The 22,716-nt window shown below is 45.5% G+C and overlaps 1 protein-coding gene across 1 annotated transcript; it reads left to right on the plus strand.

Moving 5' to 3' along the window:
* The first annotated feature begins 1,461 nt into the window (after positions 1-1,461).
* Positions 1,462-22,107, plus strand: LOC121284693 (late histone H2B.L4-like). Its single transcript, XM_041200248.1, has 2 exons — positions 1,462-1,528; positions 21,761-22,107. The coding sequence occupies exons 1-2, from the start codon at positions 1,462-1,464 to the stop codon at positions 22,105-22,107; spliced, it is 414 nt and encodes a 137-aa protein (XP_041056182.1).
* Positions 22,108-22,716: the final 609 nt, after the last annotated feature.

The following is a 22,716-nucleotide window of genomic DNA, read 5'->3' on the forward strand; positions in this document are numbered from 1 at the left end:
ACAGCTCCAGAGACCGGGAGACAGATAGCACCCTCTGAGGAGGTGGGGAAGGAGACCTCAGAGGATGCAACATCATTCCCTCGCACTCTCCACCAGTGCAAGCACTCTCATATTAGTGGCTACCCACTTGCAAGTAGAACTGGGATCACAATCTTGTGAGCACAGCACAAACACAACCAAGAAGCTGATGGATGCTGTGACAGCTGAGAGCACCAGCATTTGAGGAATGTTGTAGAGCCCAACAATGCTGAGTTTTTCAGGCTGCTGATGTGTTTCTGGAGTTGTGAGCAAGGAGTCAGATGCTGGAGCTACAACATGAGATAACGAACATCAGGCAGAGCTCCCAGATGTTATGTGCACCCATGTGTGGATGATGGAGGAGTCCATCCAATGGATGTTGGAGATACTTGCAGACCAGCATGCTGTTGTCAGCTCCATGAGCCTTGTGTTGCAAGTTGGTCAAGAGGGAGGTGAAGTGCCTGGAAGCAGGATGGTGCCTTGAAAGAGAGGGGAAGTGGCTGCCAGATGCACATGGGGGCTCCTCCTAAGGTGCTCCTCATGAGGATAGCACTCCTCAGCATGTCACTCAGCCATGAGGACAGAGAAGGCTCCTGCACTTGTGCAGGAAACCCTTGATATGGTGGGATCCTCCAGGCCCCAGACAGCCAGAGGACAACAGCCAAGATCATCCTAAGCAATGTGGCAACAAAATCAGCAGCCTGCCTCCACATCAGCTGGCAGTGCAGGGAAGCACCATGTAGGAGCACACTAGGAGATTTAAGAAGAGCAACTAGCAGCACTCTGGGTTCATGGGTTAATAGCTTGTTAAAGCATCCTGCTTTGCCATTTTTTAAAGCGCTAATTAACATGTAATGTGGCAGAGGCAAAAGGTCTTGTGGAGCCACTGGGACTTCAGGAACACCCTGACTCTGTCAGAGGGTTGATGGGTGGAACCACACCATGTGAGGTTGTTGCAGTCCCCATGCCGCAGTATGATGTCTAACTGGGAGCAGGTAAATAACAAGGCCAACAAAGCAAGCAGCAACATGGCTGCAGAGTGCTGTAGGTTTATTGAATTGCATGGACCTATCATTAAGGATCAAGTGAGCCTGGATTAACATGTCCTGAGCCTCCCTTGCATGTATCTCATGGTGCCTTGTCTATGATCCCTGGGGTTCCTCAGCATGCTGTGCCTGGTCATCATCTTCCTCCATTTCCTCATCGCTGGAGGAAGAATTGTGCTCCACAATAGCCTCATTGTTCAAATGCTTCCCCCTCTGTAGCTCCAGGTTGTGCACAGCACAGCAGACCACCACGATATGCAAGACCCATTCTGTAGCATACTGAGGGGCTCCACCAGATCTATCTAGGCATCTGAACCACATCTTCAGAAGTCCTATGGTCTGCTCCATGGTCACACGAGTTGTGTCATGGCAGGTATTGTACCTTTCCTCTGCATCAATGCAAGGGTTCCTCACAGGTGAAAGTAGCCACACCTTCAGTGGATATCAAGTATCCATCCTTGAAGGTATGTGGGGGGCTTGAAAAGGTCTGTCACCTGGGACTGCCTTAGTATGTAGGCTGCTTCCTAGGAACTATCCACACACCTGCCGGAACTGTTTGCAGACTGGTTGAACATTGAGTGAGTGTAACTCTTCCTGTTGATGAAGGCTGCTGCCTGGTCTCTGGGAGCTTTGATGGCCACATGTGTGAAGTTGATGCCACACTGCACTCTGGGAATCCAGCAAAGCCCCCAAACACGTTGGCCCTCTCAGTCTGACTGTCCAAATCGATGCAAATCCACACGTTCTGACCCTCTTGAACATGGCATTGGTGACCATCTTGGTGCACTGATGAGCTGCAGACTGGGAGATCCCACAAATATCCCGAGAGGATCCCTGAAACGATCCTGAGGTGTAGAAATTTAGAGCGGAGATGATCCTCACTGCTATTGGCTTTGGGTAGCTACTACTTACAATTGGACACAGGTCCTCCTCCATCAAGACACACAGCTCTGTGACCGCCTCCCTGGAGAGATGCAGTCTGCAGTGACACTGCTGCTCTGACATTTGAAGGCAGCTAAGCATTGGATGGTAGAGCCTCTATGGCGGGTAACCTTTTCTTCATGCAGGAGGCTGGTGGCATGCCCCTCTGTGCCCTTCTCTTGCCTTTGCTCTTCTACCCCTCAAGGCTGGCTGTCCTGCTGCCCCTGTGATTGCTGCTGCTCTGCTCCTACCGCTGAAGCTCTTTCCCTCTATGATGCTCCTCCTCATTGGTGTAGCGTAAGAACCTGGCACATACAGGGTTAATGTGGGACTGAGTACAGTACTGTCCACAGAGATGTAAGAAGGCACATGACCCAGACCTAGGTTCAGTGTAGTGTTGAACAGAGATGTGTGAAGACCTAGGCATGGAGATAGCTCCTTGCCTGCACCCTTTACTGTATATATGTGTATAGTTATAAGTAGTTAATAAAGACTTGCTGTTAACCTACCCTCCCAACAGCTCGAAGACCCAAAGCTTGAGTGAATGAGGTCCGTGGCAAGTAAATACACAGTCTCCAAGGCCTCTTTCCCCTACCTCTGCCCCCAATTTCTGTACACAAGTTCCAGGCCCAAGATGACACTGTGGTGGTACACCCTCACAGATTTGACAACTTTTCCCCTTCTCCCCATTGATTATGCCAATGCCCATGCAGCACGCCTCTCCCTGCCAAGGCATACAGGTTTCACAACTGCTGCCAATGTGGAGCCAGCACTGACTTACTAACTCACCATCTTCTTTTACCTGGTGAGGTTCTGAAGCCTGTGGTTCCCATGGACTCCTGGAAAAACCTGAAAACTCTGTAAAATTGAAATTAATTTGCTGTTTAACAGGTGTAATTATGCCCCCGCCCCCAACCCATATGCGAGTGCAAAGCCTGAGTGCCATGCCAGCTGCGCTCAGAATATCCAGTTGTGATGTGAAGACGTCAGGCTGCCGATATTCATTTTTCACTAAATTTTAAAAATTCTTGTGATAAAGGTTGCCGACCCCTGCCCGAAGGTGTAATATTATTTTGTGATCTGAACTGGTTATTGTGTTTCTCACACATGTCATCACCTGCAATCTTTCAGTAGGAAGACTGAAAACACTTTAATGGGATAGGCCTGATCTGAATTATTGAGTTACTATTTTTCCCACAGACAGCGGTGAATATAGAAGTTACAAGGAGTTATAATCTATTTCAGTTCATAACTAATTCATATATAATTCAATAGTTCATTACTTTTTCAGATTGCTCCTTGTGAGCAAGAACAATCATTTTAAAAATAAGATAAAAGCAAAATATTGCGGATGCTCGAAATCTGAAATTTAAACCAGAAAATGCTGGAAAAACTCAGCAGGGTTGGCAGCATTTGTGGAGGGAGAAACAGAATGCAGAATTTTCGGTGCCCATTGTGTTAGGCGTCATGGTGGCTGTCAGCGGACAATATGGCAGGGAGGCCAAAAATTGGTTTGATGCCATTGTGAAACCAGTTTGCAATGGTCTGCTCTGCCTGTCAATGGCGGGCCGCATTTCCCACTGCCAAATGTCGGGGTGTCCAGGTGAACATGCAAGGGAGGGGTCTATCGAGTCGATTACTGCCTCCTGGGGAGCAAAAATGAGGGTAGGCCTGGTAGGAGAGAATGGTGAGAATGAGAGAGGGCAGAATGAGCTGGTAGGGTGGAAGGTTGAGGGTGTGATAGAGGGTAGCAATAGAAAGGATGGCAAAGGTGGTTCGTGGGGACTTGGAAGTTGACGTGGACCCTGGAAGTGGGAAGGAGGAGATCGGGGAGGGGATGGGAATGGGGGTAGGATTCTTGGGAAGATAGGGAATGTGCACATTCACCTGGACATCCCAGTAAGAAAAGGGTTCGGTTTGGTAGGTGACAGTGGGGAGGTGGAAGGTGATGCCGGTGGGGAGGAGGTCGACATTGAGGGGGGAAAGGATATGGGTGACTGGGCAAGGGGAAAGGACTGGGAAGCTGAAGACAAACTTTACCATGCCTCTAAAATCGAAAGTGAAAGGAGCCTTGTGTTGGGCGGGAACAGGTGTATCATGGGAGTAAGATCTGTGGGTGGGCGGAGATGCAGGTCAGCTCCGATGGACAACTGAAAGAGAACCCCAGCAGGCAGCATTAAAATGTTCAGGACATTGGGATGAGGGTGATGGAGGAAGGATCCGCGTGCATGGGAGAGTGTTTGCACAAGGTTCCGAAAGACCCTGCCACATACACACATCTCTCCCCAGGATTACTCGTGGGCCAGCTGTGTGACGTTCAGCTGCTATTGGATGAGGATGCAGTGGGAGGACTCACGAAGCCTGTAAATGAAGCTGAAAGACACCATTACACATTATCCAGTGAAAGTGAATATATTTTCAGGTTACACAGTGACAAAATGTGTTCAGCCGTGCGACCACTAGCAATCAGAAATTCTTAAATTTTCTCAGTCTAACGTTTCTAGGTGCTGCCCTGACATCCGCAGCAGGTGTGGAGACAGCCTGTGCAATGGTTGGCCCTGTTCCTCTGATGATTTGGCATGCATCGTCTGGATAGCTGAGGCCATGAGGGCCCCGACTTGCTTTAGCTGTAATCCTGTGGGCCAACCACACCCTCTGCGGTGACAGAGGATGAGGTTGAAGGGGGAGGCGGCGGAGGGGGGGGTGGTCACAGGAAAAGGGGGCTAGGAGGGAGAGGACAGCCCCTGGGATTCCTGAGTGGATGATCCGGGGTGTCCAGCTGCCACTCCTCCTCCCTTCAGTTGCCCAAGGGCCCCAGCCTGACCCTCCTTGAGGGTAAGGAGCACCTAGAGGGATCCCATTTCCCTCTCGTGTTGCCACTGCAGGAACTCATGCATGGCTACCACGATGGAGTGCAAGTCTGCGTGCATCTCTACGTTCTGCCGGACCAGGGTCTCCAAGGCGTCTGCCATCCTCCCAATGGAGACCTCCATACGTGCACATGTGAGTACCACTTCATCAGAGGGCAGGAGGCCACACTCCTCCACCCTGTTGAAGGCTTTCAACAGCTCTGCATGATGTTCTCCCACCTCCTGCTGACTCTCCATAATGAGTTGGAGGCCGAATCCAGAGGCTCATCATCTGACTCAGACCTCACAGTCCTCCAAGTGCCAGGTGCTCAGCTGAACCTGCCTCCTCCTGCTGTGGACACGTGTCCATGCGGTGACCATCAAATTGTGAACCAGAGCCTACTCTAGATCTAGGTCCCACTGAGGTATGTGTCTCTGCGCTGGTGGAGGGTGTGGGTAAGTGATGTGACAGGTCTTCCAGGCTGCTTATTTCCAGCTCTTCAATGGGAGAGGAGTTCTCTTGGATGGAGGTGAGGACCTGGATGGAGCTGAGGGAGTGGCTGCCGGAGTGTGTTGGTCACTTGGCGGAGCTCCCTGTGAACCAAAGTTGAGATAAGTAGTGCATAGTAACAGAGTCAAAAGCAGGAGAGAGACCACTCACAGTTGCGTTGAGAGAGGGATGATGTGATGCAGGATCCTCACACGGATGTTTTCCGCCAACCTCACCGTCACCGCAGGCAAGGTCCACATCCTCACCAGTCAGTGTGTTGGTACGCTCCTCAAAGCGTGTGAGGGGCCTAATGTGGGCCATTCTACCCCCGGTCTGGGACCTCTCCCTGCTGATGTGAGCCAACTTCTCCTGCATAAAAACAGATGAAGAGAGTGTGAGCAGAACATATGGCACTGGGTGGAATGTTTGTGTGGTGTGTGCAGTCATGGACAGGCTGAGGATGTGAGCTCCAGAGGATCTGAACCTGATGGAGATGTGAGGGTGTGTGTGAGAGTTAGTGCTGTTGTACCTTGAGATGTGAGATTCCTCTGGATGTGTGATGGGTTTCTGAGTGTGTGAGTTGAGAGTGTTGAGAAGAGTGATTTAGCCTGACAGAACGGTGGAGACCATTCATCCTCTTTCAACACTGGGTGACTGTCCTCTCTGGCAGGGAGTTGGCACTGACCACTGCTGCCACTGCCTCCCATGCTGGATTGGTGACTTTGCTTGCTGGCTTCATCCAGAGCGGAGGTAGAGAACATCGTGGCTGGACTTCACTGCATCCAGCAGGCACTCGAGGGGTTGTTGCTAAATCTGGGGCAGCACGTTTCTTCCTTTTGGCAGCCATCAGTTCGCTGCAGCTTCCTATCTCCTGAAGCATGCTAGCTCTTTGCAGGGGTAGCCTTCAAATATGGTGCCCAGTTTACTGAAGGCCTGAGGTGATAGTGGGTGAATGAATGAGAGGACGCCTCGGCAGTCACCCAGCGTGTTTCCCGGGAATACATGATTAATGAAATGGGATTGGAACGTTACAGCGTGAAGAGCTGCCATTGCAGCCAATGGGTAAAACATCCTTTTTCCCACCTGCTGCTGCACTTATTGGAAATCTGGGACAATTCTGCCCAGAGTTAATGTTTCCAGTCCATGTGACTCTTCTTCAGAGTTAAAGAGAAGTAGAAATATGATGGATTCTATGTTGTTTAAGAGGCAGTGGGGCAGGTGGAGCAAAATAGAAGGTTAGGGATAGGTGGCAGCAAAAGATAGCATCACTCTGCTCCGCCTGGATGAACTTGTTCTCTCACTGAACAAATTCTCCTTTAATTTGTCTCACTTCCGCCAAATAAAATGTGTGGCAATGGGTTCCCGCATGGGCCCCACTGATGCCTGTCTTTTTGTGGAGTATATGGCACATTCCTTGTTCCAGTCCTATTCAGGCCCCCTCCCTCAACTCTTTCTTTGATACATTAATGACTGTATCGGTGCCGTTTCATGCTCTCCTCTGGGCCTGGAAAGGTTTATCGATTTTGCTTCCAATTTCCACCCCTCTCTCACCTTCACATGGTTCATCTCTGACACTTCCCTTCCTTGACCTCTGTGTCTCCATTTCTGGTAACAGACTATTCATTACAAGCTCACTGACTCCTACAGCTACCTCAACTACTGCTCCTCAAGCCCTGCTTCCTGTAAGGACTCCATCCCATTCTCCCACTTCCTCCGCCTCCGTCACATCTGTTTCGATGATGCCACTTTCCAAAACAGCACTTCTGATATGTCTTCCTTTTTCCTTAACTGATGGTTCGCACCCACTGTGGTTGACAGGGCCCACAACCCTCTCTGACCCATCTCCCGCACCTCTGCCCTCACACCTTCCTCTCCCTCCCGGGATGATAGGGTCCCCTTGTCCTCACTTTTCACCCCACCAGCCTCTGCATTCAAAGGATCATCCTCCGCCATTTCCGCCAACTTCAGCATGATGCCACCAGCAAACACATCTTCCCCTCATTCCCCTTCGACACTCGGTAGGGACCATTCCCTCTGTGACACCCTGATCCATTCCTCCATCACCCCCAACACCTCATCCCCTTCCCATGGCATCTTCCTATGCAATCGCAGAAAGCACAACACCTGCCCCTTTACCTCCTGCCTCCTCAACATCGAGATGTCCTCAGAGAGGTACACTTAAATAAAAGTTTCTGGGAGCGAAGTCATTAGGCCCCTCAGATCAGAGGGGAAATTCCTCCAGAGGGATTGTTTGGGTTATGGGTGCAGCCTTTTCTGCTTGTGGTCCCATCCTTGGGGTATGGAGCCTCCAATTTGATGGACCCCGACGGAGGCTGCCTCCATTGAGCTGCTGGACTGTGCTATTGGTGGCAGGGGCAGGGATGGGGGGTTCGCTGCACCGGAATGCAGGTGAGCCTGCAAAATTGTCCCTAACTGGGGCCTTAACAATGATAGTTCTGCTTCCTAGCCCTCTCCTGGTAAAGATCCCGATGGTGGCCATGCACCCATTACCTGCCCCCAATTTTCGCGGCCCCCTGCCTCCAAGCCTGCCGCCACAGGAAAATTCACCTCACTATATTTATCTTTTCTCTTCCTGTCTTCACAGGAAAGTGGAAGGATTTTACCTTTGACTCTTTTCCTATTCACAGATAAGCCAATTGGACTCTCAAACACACCAACACCCCGCTATCGCACACTGCCACTGCCTGCCCCCTGCCTCTCCCTCCCCCAATGCCCCCCTCCCCAACAGCCCCCCCGCCCCCTCTTTCCCCACTGCCCCTCCCTCCTCCTCCCCCACTGCCCCACCTCCTCCCCCACTGCCCCTCCCTCCTCCCCTGCCCCCGTGCCTCTTCCTCCCCACAGCCAAAAGTTTATTCTCAGCAGACGTTTCATGCTGGGTTGACATGAATGGGAACATCTTGAAAGACATGGCTGTGTTATCAGGCCATCTGAGATATAAGGTAAAGAATACCTCCAGTCAACACTCAAAATCCTTTCCATCTCAGAGACTGCAGGCGTGGTTTTTTTACAACTATGAATTCACTTTGTTTTAAAACAGAGCCCATAAACTTAATTCATTTCCTGATTGTTTCTGTGATGAAAAGATCAATAGTTCCTACATAAGTGTGTGGTGTCAATGAACGCAATAATTTCAACCAGAGATAAAAACAAAAAAACTGTGGATGCTGGAAATCCAAAACAAAAACAGAATTACCTGGAAAAACTCAGCAGGTCTGGCAGCATCGGCGGAGAAGAAAAGAGTTGACGTTTCGAGTCCTCAGAACTTGAGTTCTGTTGAAGGGTCATGAGGACTCGAAACGTCAACTCTTTTCTTCTTCGCCGATGCTGCCAGACCTGCTGAGTTTTTCCAGGTAATTCTGTTTTTGTTTTATAATTTCAACCAGGATGTCCAGATGAAAAAGTCTGGGGTTTTCCGGACATTGTCTTTTGGATGGCTCGCCGCAACCTCCCCCTCTGTGACAGGTCCCATCACGGCAGGTCCGGAAAATCTAGCCCACTATTAATCTCCATTTTAAAATCATCCCATCGACATTCCCATTAGAAACTCCTATGCCCACATTGCTGCAGAGGCTCGACTAATATTCTTGTGATTAAATTCTGTGAATGTCCGTATATCCAAGAAAGCCACTGACCTAGATCATAAGTGCAGGCTGCTGCCTTTAAAGCTTGCACCTTTGTGTGAAATGCTGGGTGGAGCCTTACTACCCTCCTAAGAATGTTCATTAATCATCACAAATCTTATTTATAAAAGACATGCCAGACCAAATGTTTGAAATGAAATCAGAACGCACCCTGACTAACAGTAATAGCCTCGCCCTTCCGCTTCCTCCCGCCTTCATAAAACGTGTCCCTGCACGGGTAGTTTTATTTCACTGTTTAAATGACGTGCCACAGGTCAGCCAGCTTGAGGTTTTCAAATCATTAAACTGCATAAATGGCTAGTGTATAATTGGTTGGGTTGGAGACGTTATCTATAAAGATAATATACCGCACCTTAAAAACAAAAGGAACTCAGGACAAAATACAAGTTAATTGCAGACAGTAGCACTAACTTCACTAGCAGAATTTACTAACGTGAAACATGGAAGCTATTCCAAAATTGGGACTCAGCTTTTAGTTGCTGTGTAGTGCTCCTCCGTACTTAGTAGCATTTTATTGAGAAGTGCTGGAATACTGTATCTCTCTTAAGATCATCAAGTGTGGTAGAGCATGGGGATGTGACGGGGGCGGGGGGAGATCAGCGTCTTCCTTCTGGCTTAAGTTTAGTCCACAGTGTGGAAGAGTTTAATAGTCAATGTTAGTGCAATTTTATAAGAGGTGACAAATGAGCTGATCACCATATATCTCTGTCATATTACTATCCAAATCTGTTCAAGAAAGAAGAGTTTAAAAGGCTCAGTAATAACAAGAGTAGAAAAGTTGAATCAGAGTGGAGAGAGCCATATTTCTGTTCCAGTTTGACGATTGGTCACTAGCTATCTGAATGCACTGATAGGACTGAACAGAATGTCTTTCCAACTTCAGCTCACAAGGTTTGTCATTCTACTGCACCTAACAGTACATCTTTTGTGTAGTCTCTGCTTTCCAAATTGCATGTTAAGAACTGCCTTATATTTTTTTCCCTGAAGAAGATGGCCATCAACAACACAGTGAAATGATTTATAGCAACATTAAATAGTACCCTTACTACAAAGAAACTATTATAGATATCATAGAATTTGCCATCTTTCCTTTACTGTGTTACTATCATGATTATTTTTCGGGATCAGAGGTGTGCTTCTTTATCATCAGGCTGACTGTGCCGTGGCCCTTGACCATGTCTGCCCCACTTATTGTATTACTGGTCTCACTCCACCCGTATACTCACAACCATGAGAGTGCCTCCCTTGACGTTTTCAGCCCAGCAGCCCATATGCATTCATGTTTATGGTGGAATATTGGATTGTTTCACAACTGATGTTTTATTCTCTGCACCAGATTTGTGTTTCTGGGTGCACTACTTCAGGGCTGCAAAATTCCCTCTCTAAAGATCTTATTTTTTTCACATATTGGTCCTGAGTTTTCACACTACTTTCAGTGTTTTATCTGTGCAATATTAGGGTATCTTATTGTTTTGAGCAACAAAATGTGGTGGAAACTATTTCCACCAGTTTTTCACCCCAAAATTGGCCCCTCTGAATTCTTTTTATGTGATTTGGCTCTTCCTACAATCAAGTCCCAAGTGTGTTCATTATAATATACGATAATGAAGACCTGTGGCGCTGTAGTCCCGAATTTCCAAGCTTGCAACCCCCTAGGGCTGCATTAGAATGAAAAATAAAAAGGCACAGTTGCTGACATAATCATGGAAGACTTTCGGGAGTCAAAAGCTTGAGTCTGAGAAGTCTGAAAAGTTTAAGCGGCAGAGAACAACCTTTTGGAGCTGTTCATTCTGTACGTTTGGTCTACACTGCCTTGTATAAACTATTTTCTACTTCTTGGAGTCTCGAGTCATTGGGAAATTTTTACCCCTCATACCACCATACCCACGCACCGCCGCCGCCGCCGCCGCCGCCCCCACCCCGCCCCTACCATTAACCCATCTTAGTGAGGGCTACTCAGGAGAATATAATGGAGAAGGTGAAGGAGCAGTAGTAGCAGTGGAAAGGAGACTGAGGTAGCAGCTAAATAGGATGCTCCATACGCGAAATAACTCTTCCACCAAAAATATGCAGGTAACTCAAGACCATTAAAGTCTGATGTGTATTAAAAGACTGTGATTCAACAAAGAGGCAAAATGGGAGCTTTACCACCTACTTCATAAGGATCTGCAGCCTTAACCTGAACTGCTCTTGTCTGCGGCTATGAAGATTACTGAAATACAATGGCACAGCATAATGTCAGGCAGTACCAAGGGAACTCAGTAATATCAACCAGGGTACCACACAGGCATATATTTGTCAGCTGATTGAAACTGTACTGGAGAGCTGGGGATTTATCAACTTTGGCAACACTACAAGGCAGAAGAGAGATGGAGCCATCCCATTCTATAGGCTAGCTGGCTTTCCTAAAGTCCAGTGTGCAATAAATGGTACTTCTGTTCCTTTGTGAGCTCCGACAGAAACCAGCCATAACTTCCTCAAGTTGGGCTTTCATTTCCTTAGTTACTTTAGTAACCAGTGCCTTAACTCCTTCTCACTGAATTTCAAATAAAAGTCGCAGTATGCATCCTAGAACATCACACATAAGAGCGCTTTTTGTCTACATAACCATTTCTATATAACTATTTGATTGATGAATGTCAACACCAAATAATTGCCCTCTTTCCTCTATGTCTCTACCCTTCATGAATAACAGAGTGCAATGAAAATGCACTTTCTAGTTTAATAGAATATAGTCCCAAGTGCATATATGCCAATTTACTCTCTTTTCACACTGTACTCCTCCATGGTGGCTCAGTGCAAGTCTTTTTTCCTAAACATGCTTTGCTTGTCTCTCATTCTACTGCTTGTCTTAGGTGCAACCTAAGGGCTAGCATTAAATGAGGTTGTTAGATACTCATGTTCTACAAAATGTAATTTTGTATTTAATGTGATTTTTCATAGGACCCTCTTTTCATAGCCAGGTTCTCCTGGCCAATCTGGCATCACCCCCTCATGCCTCTGCTATGAGAATCTCAGAGGCTTGATCACTGCTCTTCTAAGTTATGGGCTCTTCTCTGATGTTTATTGTCTGGTTCCTTTCCCAAGTGATCCTGTGGGAAACATTCTTTAATTGGCGAAATATCATCTGGTGTAATTCATGCAGAATTGTTGCAAATGTGGGATATTTTACTGGAATTGTGTTGAGCACCAAAGCACAGTGGGAGAAAGGAAACTTTAAAAACAGCATGGGAAACACCAGCAGCAGCAAAGCACAGCAGAAAGAGGAGCAATAGCAAGAGGTAGGGATATATCACAAAGTGATATCACAGGACAAGGAGTCACTTGGGGTGAAATCACTGGTATACTTTGAATTTTTATTTTGATGTAATTTAGTTTAAACTAATCAACTATTAAATAAGACTAATCATTAATCATCTTACAAGTAAGTTCAATCTGGTCATTTATCATATAATTACAATCAGGGCTCAATTAATTAATGGGAAGAGGATAACCAGGGAAAGAGTAGGGCCCAAAAGGGACCAAGGGGGTAATCAATGGGTGGAGCCAGAGGACATCGGTAGAGTGTTGAATGAATACTTCACATCCGTCTTCACCCAAGAGAATGAGGATGAAGATATTGAACTCAGGGAAAGAGACTGCGAGGTTCTTAAGCAAATTGATATAGGGAGTGACAAGGTATTGGAGGTGTTGGCAGGTTTAAAAGTGGACAAATCTCCAGGTCTGGATGAATTGTGTCCCAGACTGCTGAAGGAGGCAAGTGAGGAGATCGCAGGGGCTCTGACCCAAATTTTTAATTCTTCTCAGGCCATGGGGGAGGTGCCAGAGGACTGGAGAACAGCTAATGTGGTTCCGCTTTTTAAGAAGGGCTGTAGAGATAAGCCAGGGAACTACAGGCCAGTGAGCCTCACGTCGGTGGTAGGGAAACTATTGGAGAAAATTCTGAAGGAGACAATCTATCTCCACTTGGAGAGGCAAGGTTTGATCAGGGATAGTCAGCATGGCTTTGTCGGAGGGAGGTCATGTCTAACAAATTTGATTTAATTTTTTGAGGAGGTGACCAGTTGTGTAGATGAGGGTAGTGCAGTTGATGTAGTTTATATGGATTTCAGCAAAGCCTTTGATAAAGTCCCACATGGGAGACTTATAAAGAAGGCAAAGGCACATAGGATACAGGGTAATTTGATGAGGTGGATTCAAAATTGGCTTAGTTGTAGGAGGCAGAGGGTGATGACAGAAGGATGCTTTAGTGACTGGAAGCCAGTGTCCAGTGGAGTACCACAGGGACCTGTGCTGGGTCCCCTATTATTTGTCATTTATATAAACGACATAGATGACTATGTGGGGGGTAGGATTAGTAAGTTTGCAGATGACCCAAAGATTGACCGGGTGGTTAACAGTGAGGTTGAGTATCTTGGGCTACAGGAAGATATAGACGGAATGGTCAAAGGGGCAGATAAGTGGCAGATGGAATTTAACCCTGAAAAGAGTGAGGTGATACACTTTGGAAGGTATAATTTGACAAGGAAGTATTCAATGAATGGCATGGCACTAGGAAGTTCTGAGGAACAAAGGCGTGTGTGTCCATAGATCTCTGAAGGCAGAGAGGCATGTTATTGGGGTGGCGAAAAAAGCATATGGCACACTTGCCTTTATCAATCGAGGCATAGATTACAACAGTAGGGAGGTCATGTTGGAGTTGTACAGAACCTTGGTGAGGCCACAGCTGGAATACTGTGTGCAGTTCTGGTCGCTGCATTATAGGAAGGATGTGATTGCACTGGAGGGGATGCAGAGGAGATTCACCAGGATGTTGCCTGGGATGAAAGATTTAAGTTATGAAGAGAGGTTGGATAAACTTGGGTTGTTTTCATTGGAGCAGAGAAGACTGAGGGGTGACCTGATCGAGGTGTACAAGATTATGAGGAGCATGGACAGGATGGAGAGGGAGCAGCTGTTCCCCTTAGTTGAAGGGTCAGTCACGAGGGGACATGAGTTCAAGGTGAGGGGCAGGAGGTTTAGGGAGGATGTGAGGAGAAACCTTTTAACCCAGAGGGTGGTGACAATCTGGAATGCACTGCCTGGGAGGGTGGTGGAGGCAGGTTGCCTCACATCCTTTAAAAAGTACCTGGATGAGCACTTGCCATGTTATAACATTCAAGGCAATGGGCCAAGTGCTGGTAAATGGGATTAGGTAGGTAGGTCAGGTGTTTCTCACGTGTCAGTACAGACTCGATGGGCTGAAGGGCCTCTTCTGCACTGTGTGATTCTGTGATTCTGAATTAATCTAATCAGTAGGATAAAGGTAAAATTAAATAGCAAGGGATTGTAACACTAAATGGTTAAGAATTTTTCAGTAAATCAAAATCTGAGGTATATAGATAAAAAGAGTTAGATAAAATAATTAAGTTAATTACATAAAAAATAAAGTGATGTTAGCATATGGGAAGCAGTCGATTGATGAATAGCTGGTGAGCCTATTTATTTAAGACAAATTTATTTCTGTTGAGTCAATTAATGGTCTAATGAACAGAGGCATAGCAGGACATCTTTGTCTTGTGGATTTTGCATCCTATTCCATATGGGAACTCCAGGTTGCTTCTCCTGTCCTTGACAACCATGTACACATGAAGTGTCATCAGCTGGGGGAGTTTGGGCTCTGGGTTTCAGAGCTTAAGCAGCAGCTGTAGTGCATCCATGAGTCAGAGAGTTTGGTGGACAGTACATTTCATGTAGTCACCTCGCAGCTTGAGGATGGGCAGGTAGAGAGAGAAGGGGTGACTGCCATGCAATCAAAGAGGACCAGACGGATAGGTCGAGAGTTCCCGGAGTTTATCATGCTCTCCATTGTATCAGTTCTGAAGACTGCTGAAAGTGATAATTCTTCTATGGGGTGCAGTCAGAGCCATGTTCATGGCACCAAGGTTGTCTAAGCTGCAGAGGGAGAGGAAACAGGGTGAAGATTGGCAAAGGGTTCTATAGTTAGGGGAATGGATAGATGTTTATGCGGCTGCAGACATGAATCCAGGATGGTATATTGCCTCCCTGGTGCCTATGATTTTATGAACTCTTTGTATAGAAATTCAGGGTCATTGTTTACAAAGACACTTAGAATTTTATCTCCTTTAAATATGTTTTAATACCTTCCTATTTTATTATCTTTTTTCTTCCTTTTCTTTCCCCTCACTCCACTTTATTTTATGTCCTGCTTTTTCTGCTCTTCCTTTCTGTTCATTACTATTCCCTTTTACATTTTATTTCATGCTTTTCCTTTGGGTCCAGAACTTGGTTTTCACTAGTTAGGATTAGGAACCACATGTACTTCATGAAACAATTAAGTAAATATAGCTTTTGGGATATGAAAATGATACTGTTTTACCCCTCCAGGTACATTGGGGGAGAATTTACTGTGAACACTGCATGAATGCTGCCCAATATTCATTAAATTTGCTCTTGCCCATATACTTACCATGAGCCTTTGTACTGGAAGCTACTGTTTGTTAGTGATTCAAACAGTGTGGCACCCTCTACAGGGCACTTGGAACCTGTGACCAGGGCAAGTAACTGTGTGTTTCCTTAGCCAATCAGATGGAAGAATTGTTAATGAGCAGGGCAGAGTCTGAACCAGGAAGTATAAATTAGAATAATGAATTCAATTTCAAATCAGGCACAGAAAGCACAATAGAGACTGAATGATTGGACTAAAAGAAAGGAAAAATAGACAAAGCTATGTTAAAAAGTTTTTATTTAAGCTTTAAAAAAACTCCCACAACAATTAAAATCAGAAGGAATGAAACTCCACACTTCTAAAAGTTAATTTTCAGTGCCAGAGAGGTTGTTTGGCAATAATTAAGACTTTACTGACTTATGGTGGTCAGTGTTAAGAGTGGAAAAAAAAATCCAAAATGTAAGTTCCACATTGGCAGTCAGTCATTTTGCATATCAGTGCAAGTCAAGGCTGAAGCATTTTCATCCATCTTCAGTCAGAAATGCCAAGTGGATGATCCATCTTGGCCTCCTCCTGAAGCCACTATCATCACAGATGCCAGTCCTCATCCAATTCAATTCACTCAATGTGATATCAAGAAATGGCACTGAAGGCACTGGATACAACAAAGGCTATGAGCCCTGGCAATATTCTAGCAATAGTACTGAAGACTTGTGCTCCCAGTCTAGCCACACCCCTGGCCAAGCTGTTCCAGTACAGACACAATACTGGCATCTACCTGGCAATGTGGAAAATTGCCCAGGTATGTCCTGTACACAAAAAGCAGGACAAATTCAACTTGGCCAATTACTGCCCCAGTGTATTCGCAATCATCAGCAAATTGATGGAAGGTGTTGACAGTGCTATCAAGTGGTACTTGCTCAGCAATAACCCACTCACTGACACTCAATTTGCGTTCCGCCAGGGCCAATCAGCTCCTGACCTCATTATAGCCTTGGTTCAAACATGGACAAAAGAGCTGATCTCAAGAGGTGAAATGAGAGTGATTTGCTTTTGATGTCAAGGCAGCATTTGACCGAATATGGCATCAGGGAGCACTAGCAAAATTGGAGCCAATGGGAATTGGGAAACACTCTCCGCTGGTTGGAGCCACCTAGTACAAAGGAAGATGGCTGTGGATGTTGGATGTCAAACATCTCAGTACCAGGACGCAGATGACAGTGTTCCTCAGGGTAGTGTCCTGGGGCTGAACCATCTTCAGCTCCTTCATCAATGATCTTCCCTCATTCATAAGGTCAGAGTGGGGATGTTCACTGATTATTGTACAATGCTCACTACCATTTGTGTCTCCTCAGATACTGAAGCAGTCCATGCCCATACGCTGTAGCTTACCATCACCTTCTCAAGGGCAATTAGTGAAGGGTAATATATACCGGCCTAGCCTGAAAGGCCCACATCCCATGAACGAGTAAATAAAAATTTAAAAATTGGTCAGTTAGTCAGTCTGTGGTTGATGAGGTGTTGTATGCCTTCTTAAGCTTTCTTCTTGCTCTTGCGTCTTTGACCATCGTCATTCACCCTATTTCAAAACCAAGTACCTCTTTGGTGAAGCAGGATTCACCATCATGGGCGGTCCAGTGTACTCTCTTCCCAGCTGTTGAAATCAAAGCCAATTTTCTTCAAGTAGACTTTCAAGGTATCTTTGAAATGTTCCCACTGGCCACCCTTGCTTGCACCACCCTTTTCTCCATTTTCCTGTGGACATGGTCGGGGATGCCCTCCCACCAGTACAGGTTCAATGGGAAGCTTTTCAACCTCCAAAGGTTGAAAGCGAAGACCAAAGTCTCACGCACAACCATAAAAAACTTCCAGTATGTGGATGACTGTGTTATCTTGGCACCAGACCATCATTGATCTGTTCAAAGAAACATATTGAGCTTTAGGGCTGCATCTGAATGTTAATAAGACAAAGGTCCTCCTCCAACCAAAACTAGGGGTTGCACCAAACCCCCCCAGCATCACGGCTGCAGGTCACCACCTGGAAGCAGTCAAGCACTTCTGCTATCTCAGTAGCTATGTGACCCAGTCAGTGACCATAGACTTGGAGATCCTGCACAGGATCCCAGTGTGCGAGCTCCTGCTTTGGGAAGCAGCTCAGACAAGTCTTCACTAACCATCGCCCGGTGGACAGACACAAATGATGCAGTCTACAAGGCAGTCGTCCACCCGACACTCTTCTTTGGCTGTGAACCCTAGGTGACATATCACTGACACTTGAGAAAGCCCGAGCTATACCATCAGTGCTGCTGTGGAAGATCTCAAGTATCACCTCGATGGGCGGCTGTACTAATAAAAGCATCCTCCAAGAAGCAGGGTTCTTGAACATAGAGCTGACCATTCTTGCATGGCAACTACACTGCATCAGAATGCCTAACACTCGCCTTCCAAGGTGCATTCTCTACTCCTAGCTCATGACTGGTCAATGATCACAGGGCATCCAGCAGAAGCACTTCAAAGAATTAAGACTTATCAGACTGTTAGAAGGGTATTTAAACTGAAATGGACAAGCTGTAACTTTGTGTGGTGAGTTTAGTCCATAAGAACAGGAACTGCACATCATTCAATGTATTTGAATGATGAGCCAGGTATATTTTCTTGCAGCTCACGGGGGTGGGTGCATCTCAGGTAGCAGCTTACTGATTTTTGTTCTTAACTGAGCATGTGTTGTCTGATTTGTGTGCAAATAACTGAATGTTGCTAGCTTCACCATTATGTTCACATTAAATTAGATATGGCAACTTAGTCTCAGGCTGCTGTTATTGCTCCTGTTGGTCTCTATGATTCTTGTGCATGATAAGGGATTTTTTTGAGTAATTAAATACAACTCAGGTTTCTATGTTAGAAATAAACTTTCAGTTTCAACACTCCTGTCCATAATAGCATCTGCACAAAACTTAATTCAGCAATCTAAATGCACTTGCACAAACAAAACCATAGTTTGTTCACATTCCTCACAACAGACTGTGGTCAAAATGGCATGACTTTGCAATGTACTTCTGGCCTGTGGTCCTCTATTTGAGAATCCAGCTGCCCAGCAGTTTTTACTACCTTACTGCTTTTTGTCTGGTTTGGGCATTCAAGACATTAACTTCCTTCCCCCTTTCTGTTTTATTTGCTTTATCAGGGGACTCACTTATCCTTCAATTTAGATGAAGCATCAACATCCAGAGTTTCAACCAGCCTTTTCACTTTACAGATGTTGTATATCAGTGTCAGCCACTGGTGAGTGCACCTTCCCAGTTAAATGTGGAAATGAAGAAGCTGCTATTAAAGGTGCACTGCCCATTCCTTGAGCTTCAAGAAAGCGATACCTTGGTGTGTGATTCATCATTCAGTGTCAGTCATGGCTCAGTTGTTAACATGCTCACCTTTAAGTTACAAGATTCTGTGTTCAAGTCCCATTTTAGGGCTTGAGTGCAAAATTCAAGGTTGACATTCTAGTACCGTACTGAGGGAGTGCTGCACTGTAAGAACTGATTAATTTTGGATGAGACATTAAATGTCTGTCCTCTCAGGTGGATATAAAAGATTTCAATTGGCACTATTCCGAAGAAGAGCTGGGGAGTTACCCCCTGTGTCCTGGCTAATATTTATCCCCCACTTAGCATCACAAAAACAGATTATCTGGTCATTATCACATTATTGTTTGTGGGAGCCTGCTGTGCACAAATTGGCTGCCATGTTTTCTACATTACAAGAGTAACTACACTTCAAAAGTACTTCTTTGGCTGTAAAGCACTCTGAGATGTCCAGTGAGCATGAAAAGTGCTATATAAATGTAAAATCTTTCCTTATTTCCACCATTTTCTGCTTTTATTTTATTGCCTTTATTATCTCCAGAAGCTTCAATGTTGTTTAAGCCCACACAGCCTCAATGATTCTCATATTCACACATGATCATTGCCATGATTTATTTTCTGTGCTTCAAGGTTCAAAGCAGTCTTTGTGCTCTTTCATGAAGCATACTGTTGGTGCAGAAACAATATACACCGCAATTCCCGTTCTGTACCTTTTGTTCTGAAAAGCTGCATACCCAGGTGAGATGCTGGCAGAAATCCAGGCCACTTTGTTTAACCCAGTTCTCAATACTCGAGCAGGAGCTTGCTCAAAGAGCACTACTGAATTTGAAGAAGGAAAACAGATTGAATCATGGATGAGGGTGGGATAGGTTGAAGGTGGGTTAGTTATTATACTTGGAGACAAAGTATAACCAAGGAATTTGCTGAAGTGATTCTAGCCTCATGAGGTGACTGAGGAAATGGAGGAAACCTCATAAGCATGAGCTGGAGAACAAGTCACTGCCTTACTTTGCAAGATGATGAAAGCTGATTTGGTTGAAGTTGCATAAGGGGAGGCAATGGCATAGTGGTATTGTTGCTGGACAAGTAATCCTGAGACCCAGGGTAATCCTCTGGGGACCTGGGTTTGAATCCTGCCATGGCAGATAGTGGAATTTGATAATATAACCTGGAATTAAAAGTCTAATGATGACTATGAAACCATTGTTGATTGTTATAAAAACCCATATGGCTCACTAATGCCTTTAGGGAAGGAAATCTGCTGGTCTGGCCTACATGTGATTCCAGACCCACAGCAATATGATTGACTCTTAAATGCCCACTGAACTAGTGATGGGTAATAAATGCTGGCCTGGCCAGTGATGTCCACATCCTATGAACTAAAAAAAAGTTACCTATTACCCTTTTGGACAATGTCTTGGAGTAAAGATCATCTGCTCTGCATATTGCTACTGTTAAGGAACCCTTAAAGAAGCCTAATGTACACTGGAAGCATGCTACAGTTGCAGCATCTCTCAAGAATACTCTATGTTTGAAAGCATACTATCCAACACATTGGATAGTTTTCTCTCCAACCTCCTGGTTCTCTCCCCCTGGTATTCCTCTAAGTACAAATTTGTTCATACATACACATGCAGCTCAGTTCACTGAAAAAAATCATTTTGAAACTCATCTCATAAGCTATTTTCTGGTCGAGTTCCACCTACTCCCCATAGTGATTTCCATACCAGCTTCAACTATGAAACATTAATGGAATGCGTGAATCAATTAATCCCCATGCATCCTTCCTATTATTTGATACTTAACCAAAAATCTATTAACTGAGTCAGTGTATTAATGCCCATTAAATCAATTTACTTTTGGGATCAATTTGAGAAGATAATCTATTAACAAAATGCTCTGCTTTAATGTCCAATTAATGAATGCACTAATCTGATATTCAAGTAAATTAATCTCCATCATTAGTCCTGTCAATTGTTCATTGAGTTGTCTCCTTTCCTTTTGTCACAAGGAGGGAATGACCTGCTTTGAATTGTAGCCTTGTATCCTTTCTAAAGGACCCTAAGGCAGCCATGACTGTCTAATTGTTGGAAAATAGAAATGAGTAAGCTGACCAGCTTTTAAAAATAATTAATGCATTTATGAGGCAGCAGCCAAGCTGCAAAGTGTAGACTTGACATCAATGGAACAATTGCATCTCATGCTGATCAGGCCTTCACACCCAAGGAACAAGGCATGAGCAATTAAAGGGACAACACAGCATAGGAAGTTGCACAAATTTGGTGATAAGTTTAGAAGGATGTGAAATTATTTCACTGAAAGATAAGAATCTGAGAGACTATTTCCCCTGGCTGGAGAATGAAGAACTATCGGATTCTCAGAATAAGGGGACAGCCATTTCAGATTGAGGTGAGGAGAAATTTCTTCACTCAGAGGGTTGTGAACCTTTGGAATTCTCTACCTCAGAAAGCTATAAATGCTCAGTGATTGATTATATTCAAGACTGAGACTGATAGATTTTTGGACCATAAGGGAATCAAGGAACATGGGGATTGGCCAGGAAAGTGGAGTAGAGGCTCAGGATCAGCCATGAATTTATTAAGTGGCAGAGCAGGCTTGAGATGCTGTATGGCCTACTGCTGATATTATTTCTTGTGTTCTTAAAAGAACAACACAGATTAGGGGTTAAATTTAGTTTTATAGCGCCTGTTTTATAGGTGCTACACAAACAAATAAAACTCAGTTGGGGTCTCAGCTGCACGTGCATATTTCTTATAAGAAGAAGGTGGTCTTGATAAAGAAGGTTGTGCATGTGCCTAACAACAGCTAGCAGCAGGCAGAGCAGGGAGATCATGATGCAACCAATTTGCAGTTGATGCACTGATCAACTCCAGCTGATGCACTGTCTTATTCTTGCTTGATTGGTCCAAATTGAATGGAGCATCTGAGCTGGTGGCTGTGGCCAAGGGCAGTGCGTCCTGCAAGGCATTGAAGCAGTCACCAAGAAGCTGCCCAAGAAGCGGAGGAAATCTCGTAAGCAGAGCTATTCCACCCATGTGTACAGGGTGCTGACCCAGGTCCACCCTTCCACTGGGATCTCGTCCAAAGCCATAAGTGTTATGAACTCCTTTGATGTCGGCGTTTTCAAGCACATTACCTCTGAGATCTTGCACTTCATTCATTACAACGAGCTCCACACCATCTTGGCCAGGGATATCCAGAGCGCCATCCGGCTCATGCTGCCAGGGGAACTGGCCAAACACACCGTCTCTGAAGGCACTAAAGTGGTCACTAAATATACCAACTCCACATAGGTCGATCATTCTAAAGATTAAACGCTGAGGGCGGAATCGTCCCAGATTTGCACTAAGTGCAGTAGCGTGCAGGGAAAAATGATATATCATCCCAAAAGCATTAATTATGTATTCCCGGGAAACATGCTGTTTCCATAGCAGATGGGCTCTCATTTGCCTGCCACATCATCACCTCACCCCTTTATTACACCGGGCACCATATTTAAAGTACAACTGCGGGCATACCTCTTAGTGATTCCAGCCCACGACTGCTGCACAGAAGACATGGCACCGAAAGGCAAAAAGACTGCAAGTTCAATAATGCATCCTTTGAGCACCTTTTGGATGTTGTGGAGGCTTGCCATGATGTCCTCGACATCCTGCTTTGGCTGCAGGATGGGCAGCAACATCACCAATTTGGCTTGGGAGGTGGGGGCAGCGGTGGTCAGCACCAACGCCCTGCAAAAGAGGACAGCCACCCAGTGCCACAAGAGGATGAATGGTCTCCTTTGTTCCGCCAGGGTAAGTCACTAATCTCATCACTCTCAACCCTCACACTCACAAATCCATCACACATTCACGCGGCCCTCACTCACACGTTTATAGGACATAACCATTCAATCTCTCGCG

Source organism: Carcharodon carcharias, chromosome 12 (genome assembly GCF_017639515.1).
Source record: "Carcharodon carcharias isolate sCarCar2 chromosome 12, sCarCar2.pri, whole genome shotgun sequence".
Classification (NCBI taxonomy): Eukaryota; Metazoa; Chordata; class Chondrichthyes; order Lamniformes; family Lamnidae; genus Carcharodon; species Carcharodon carcharias.

Bases quoted from the DNA above. Each gene is read 5' to 3' on its own strand.
- LOC121284693 (XM_041200248.1), top strand. From the start codon at position 1,462: ATGCAAGGGTTCCTCACAGGTGAAAGTAGCCACACCTTCAGTGGATAT. The intron at 1,529-21,760 runs GTATGTGGGGGG...GCTGTGGCCAAG, and splicing joins TCAAGTATCCATCCTTGAAG to GGCAGTGCGTCCTGCAAGGC.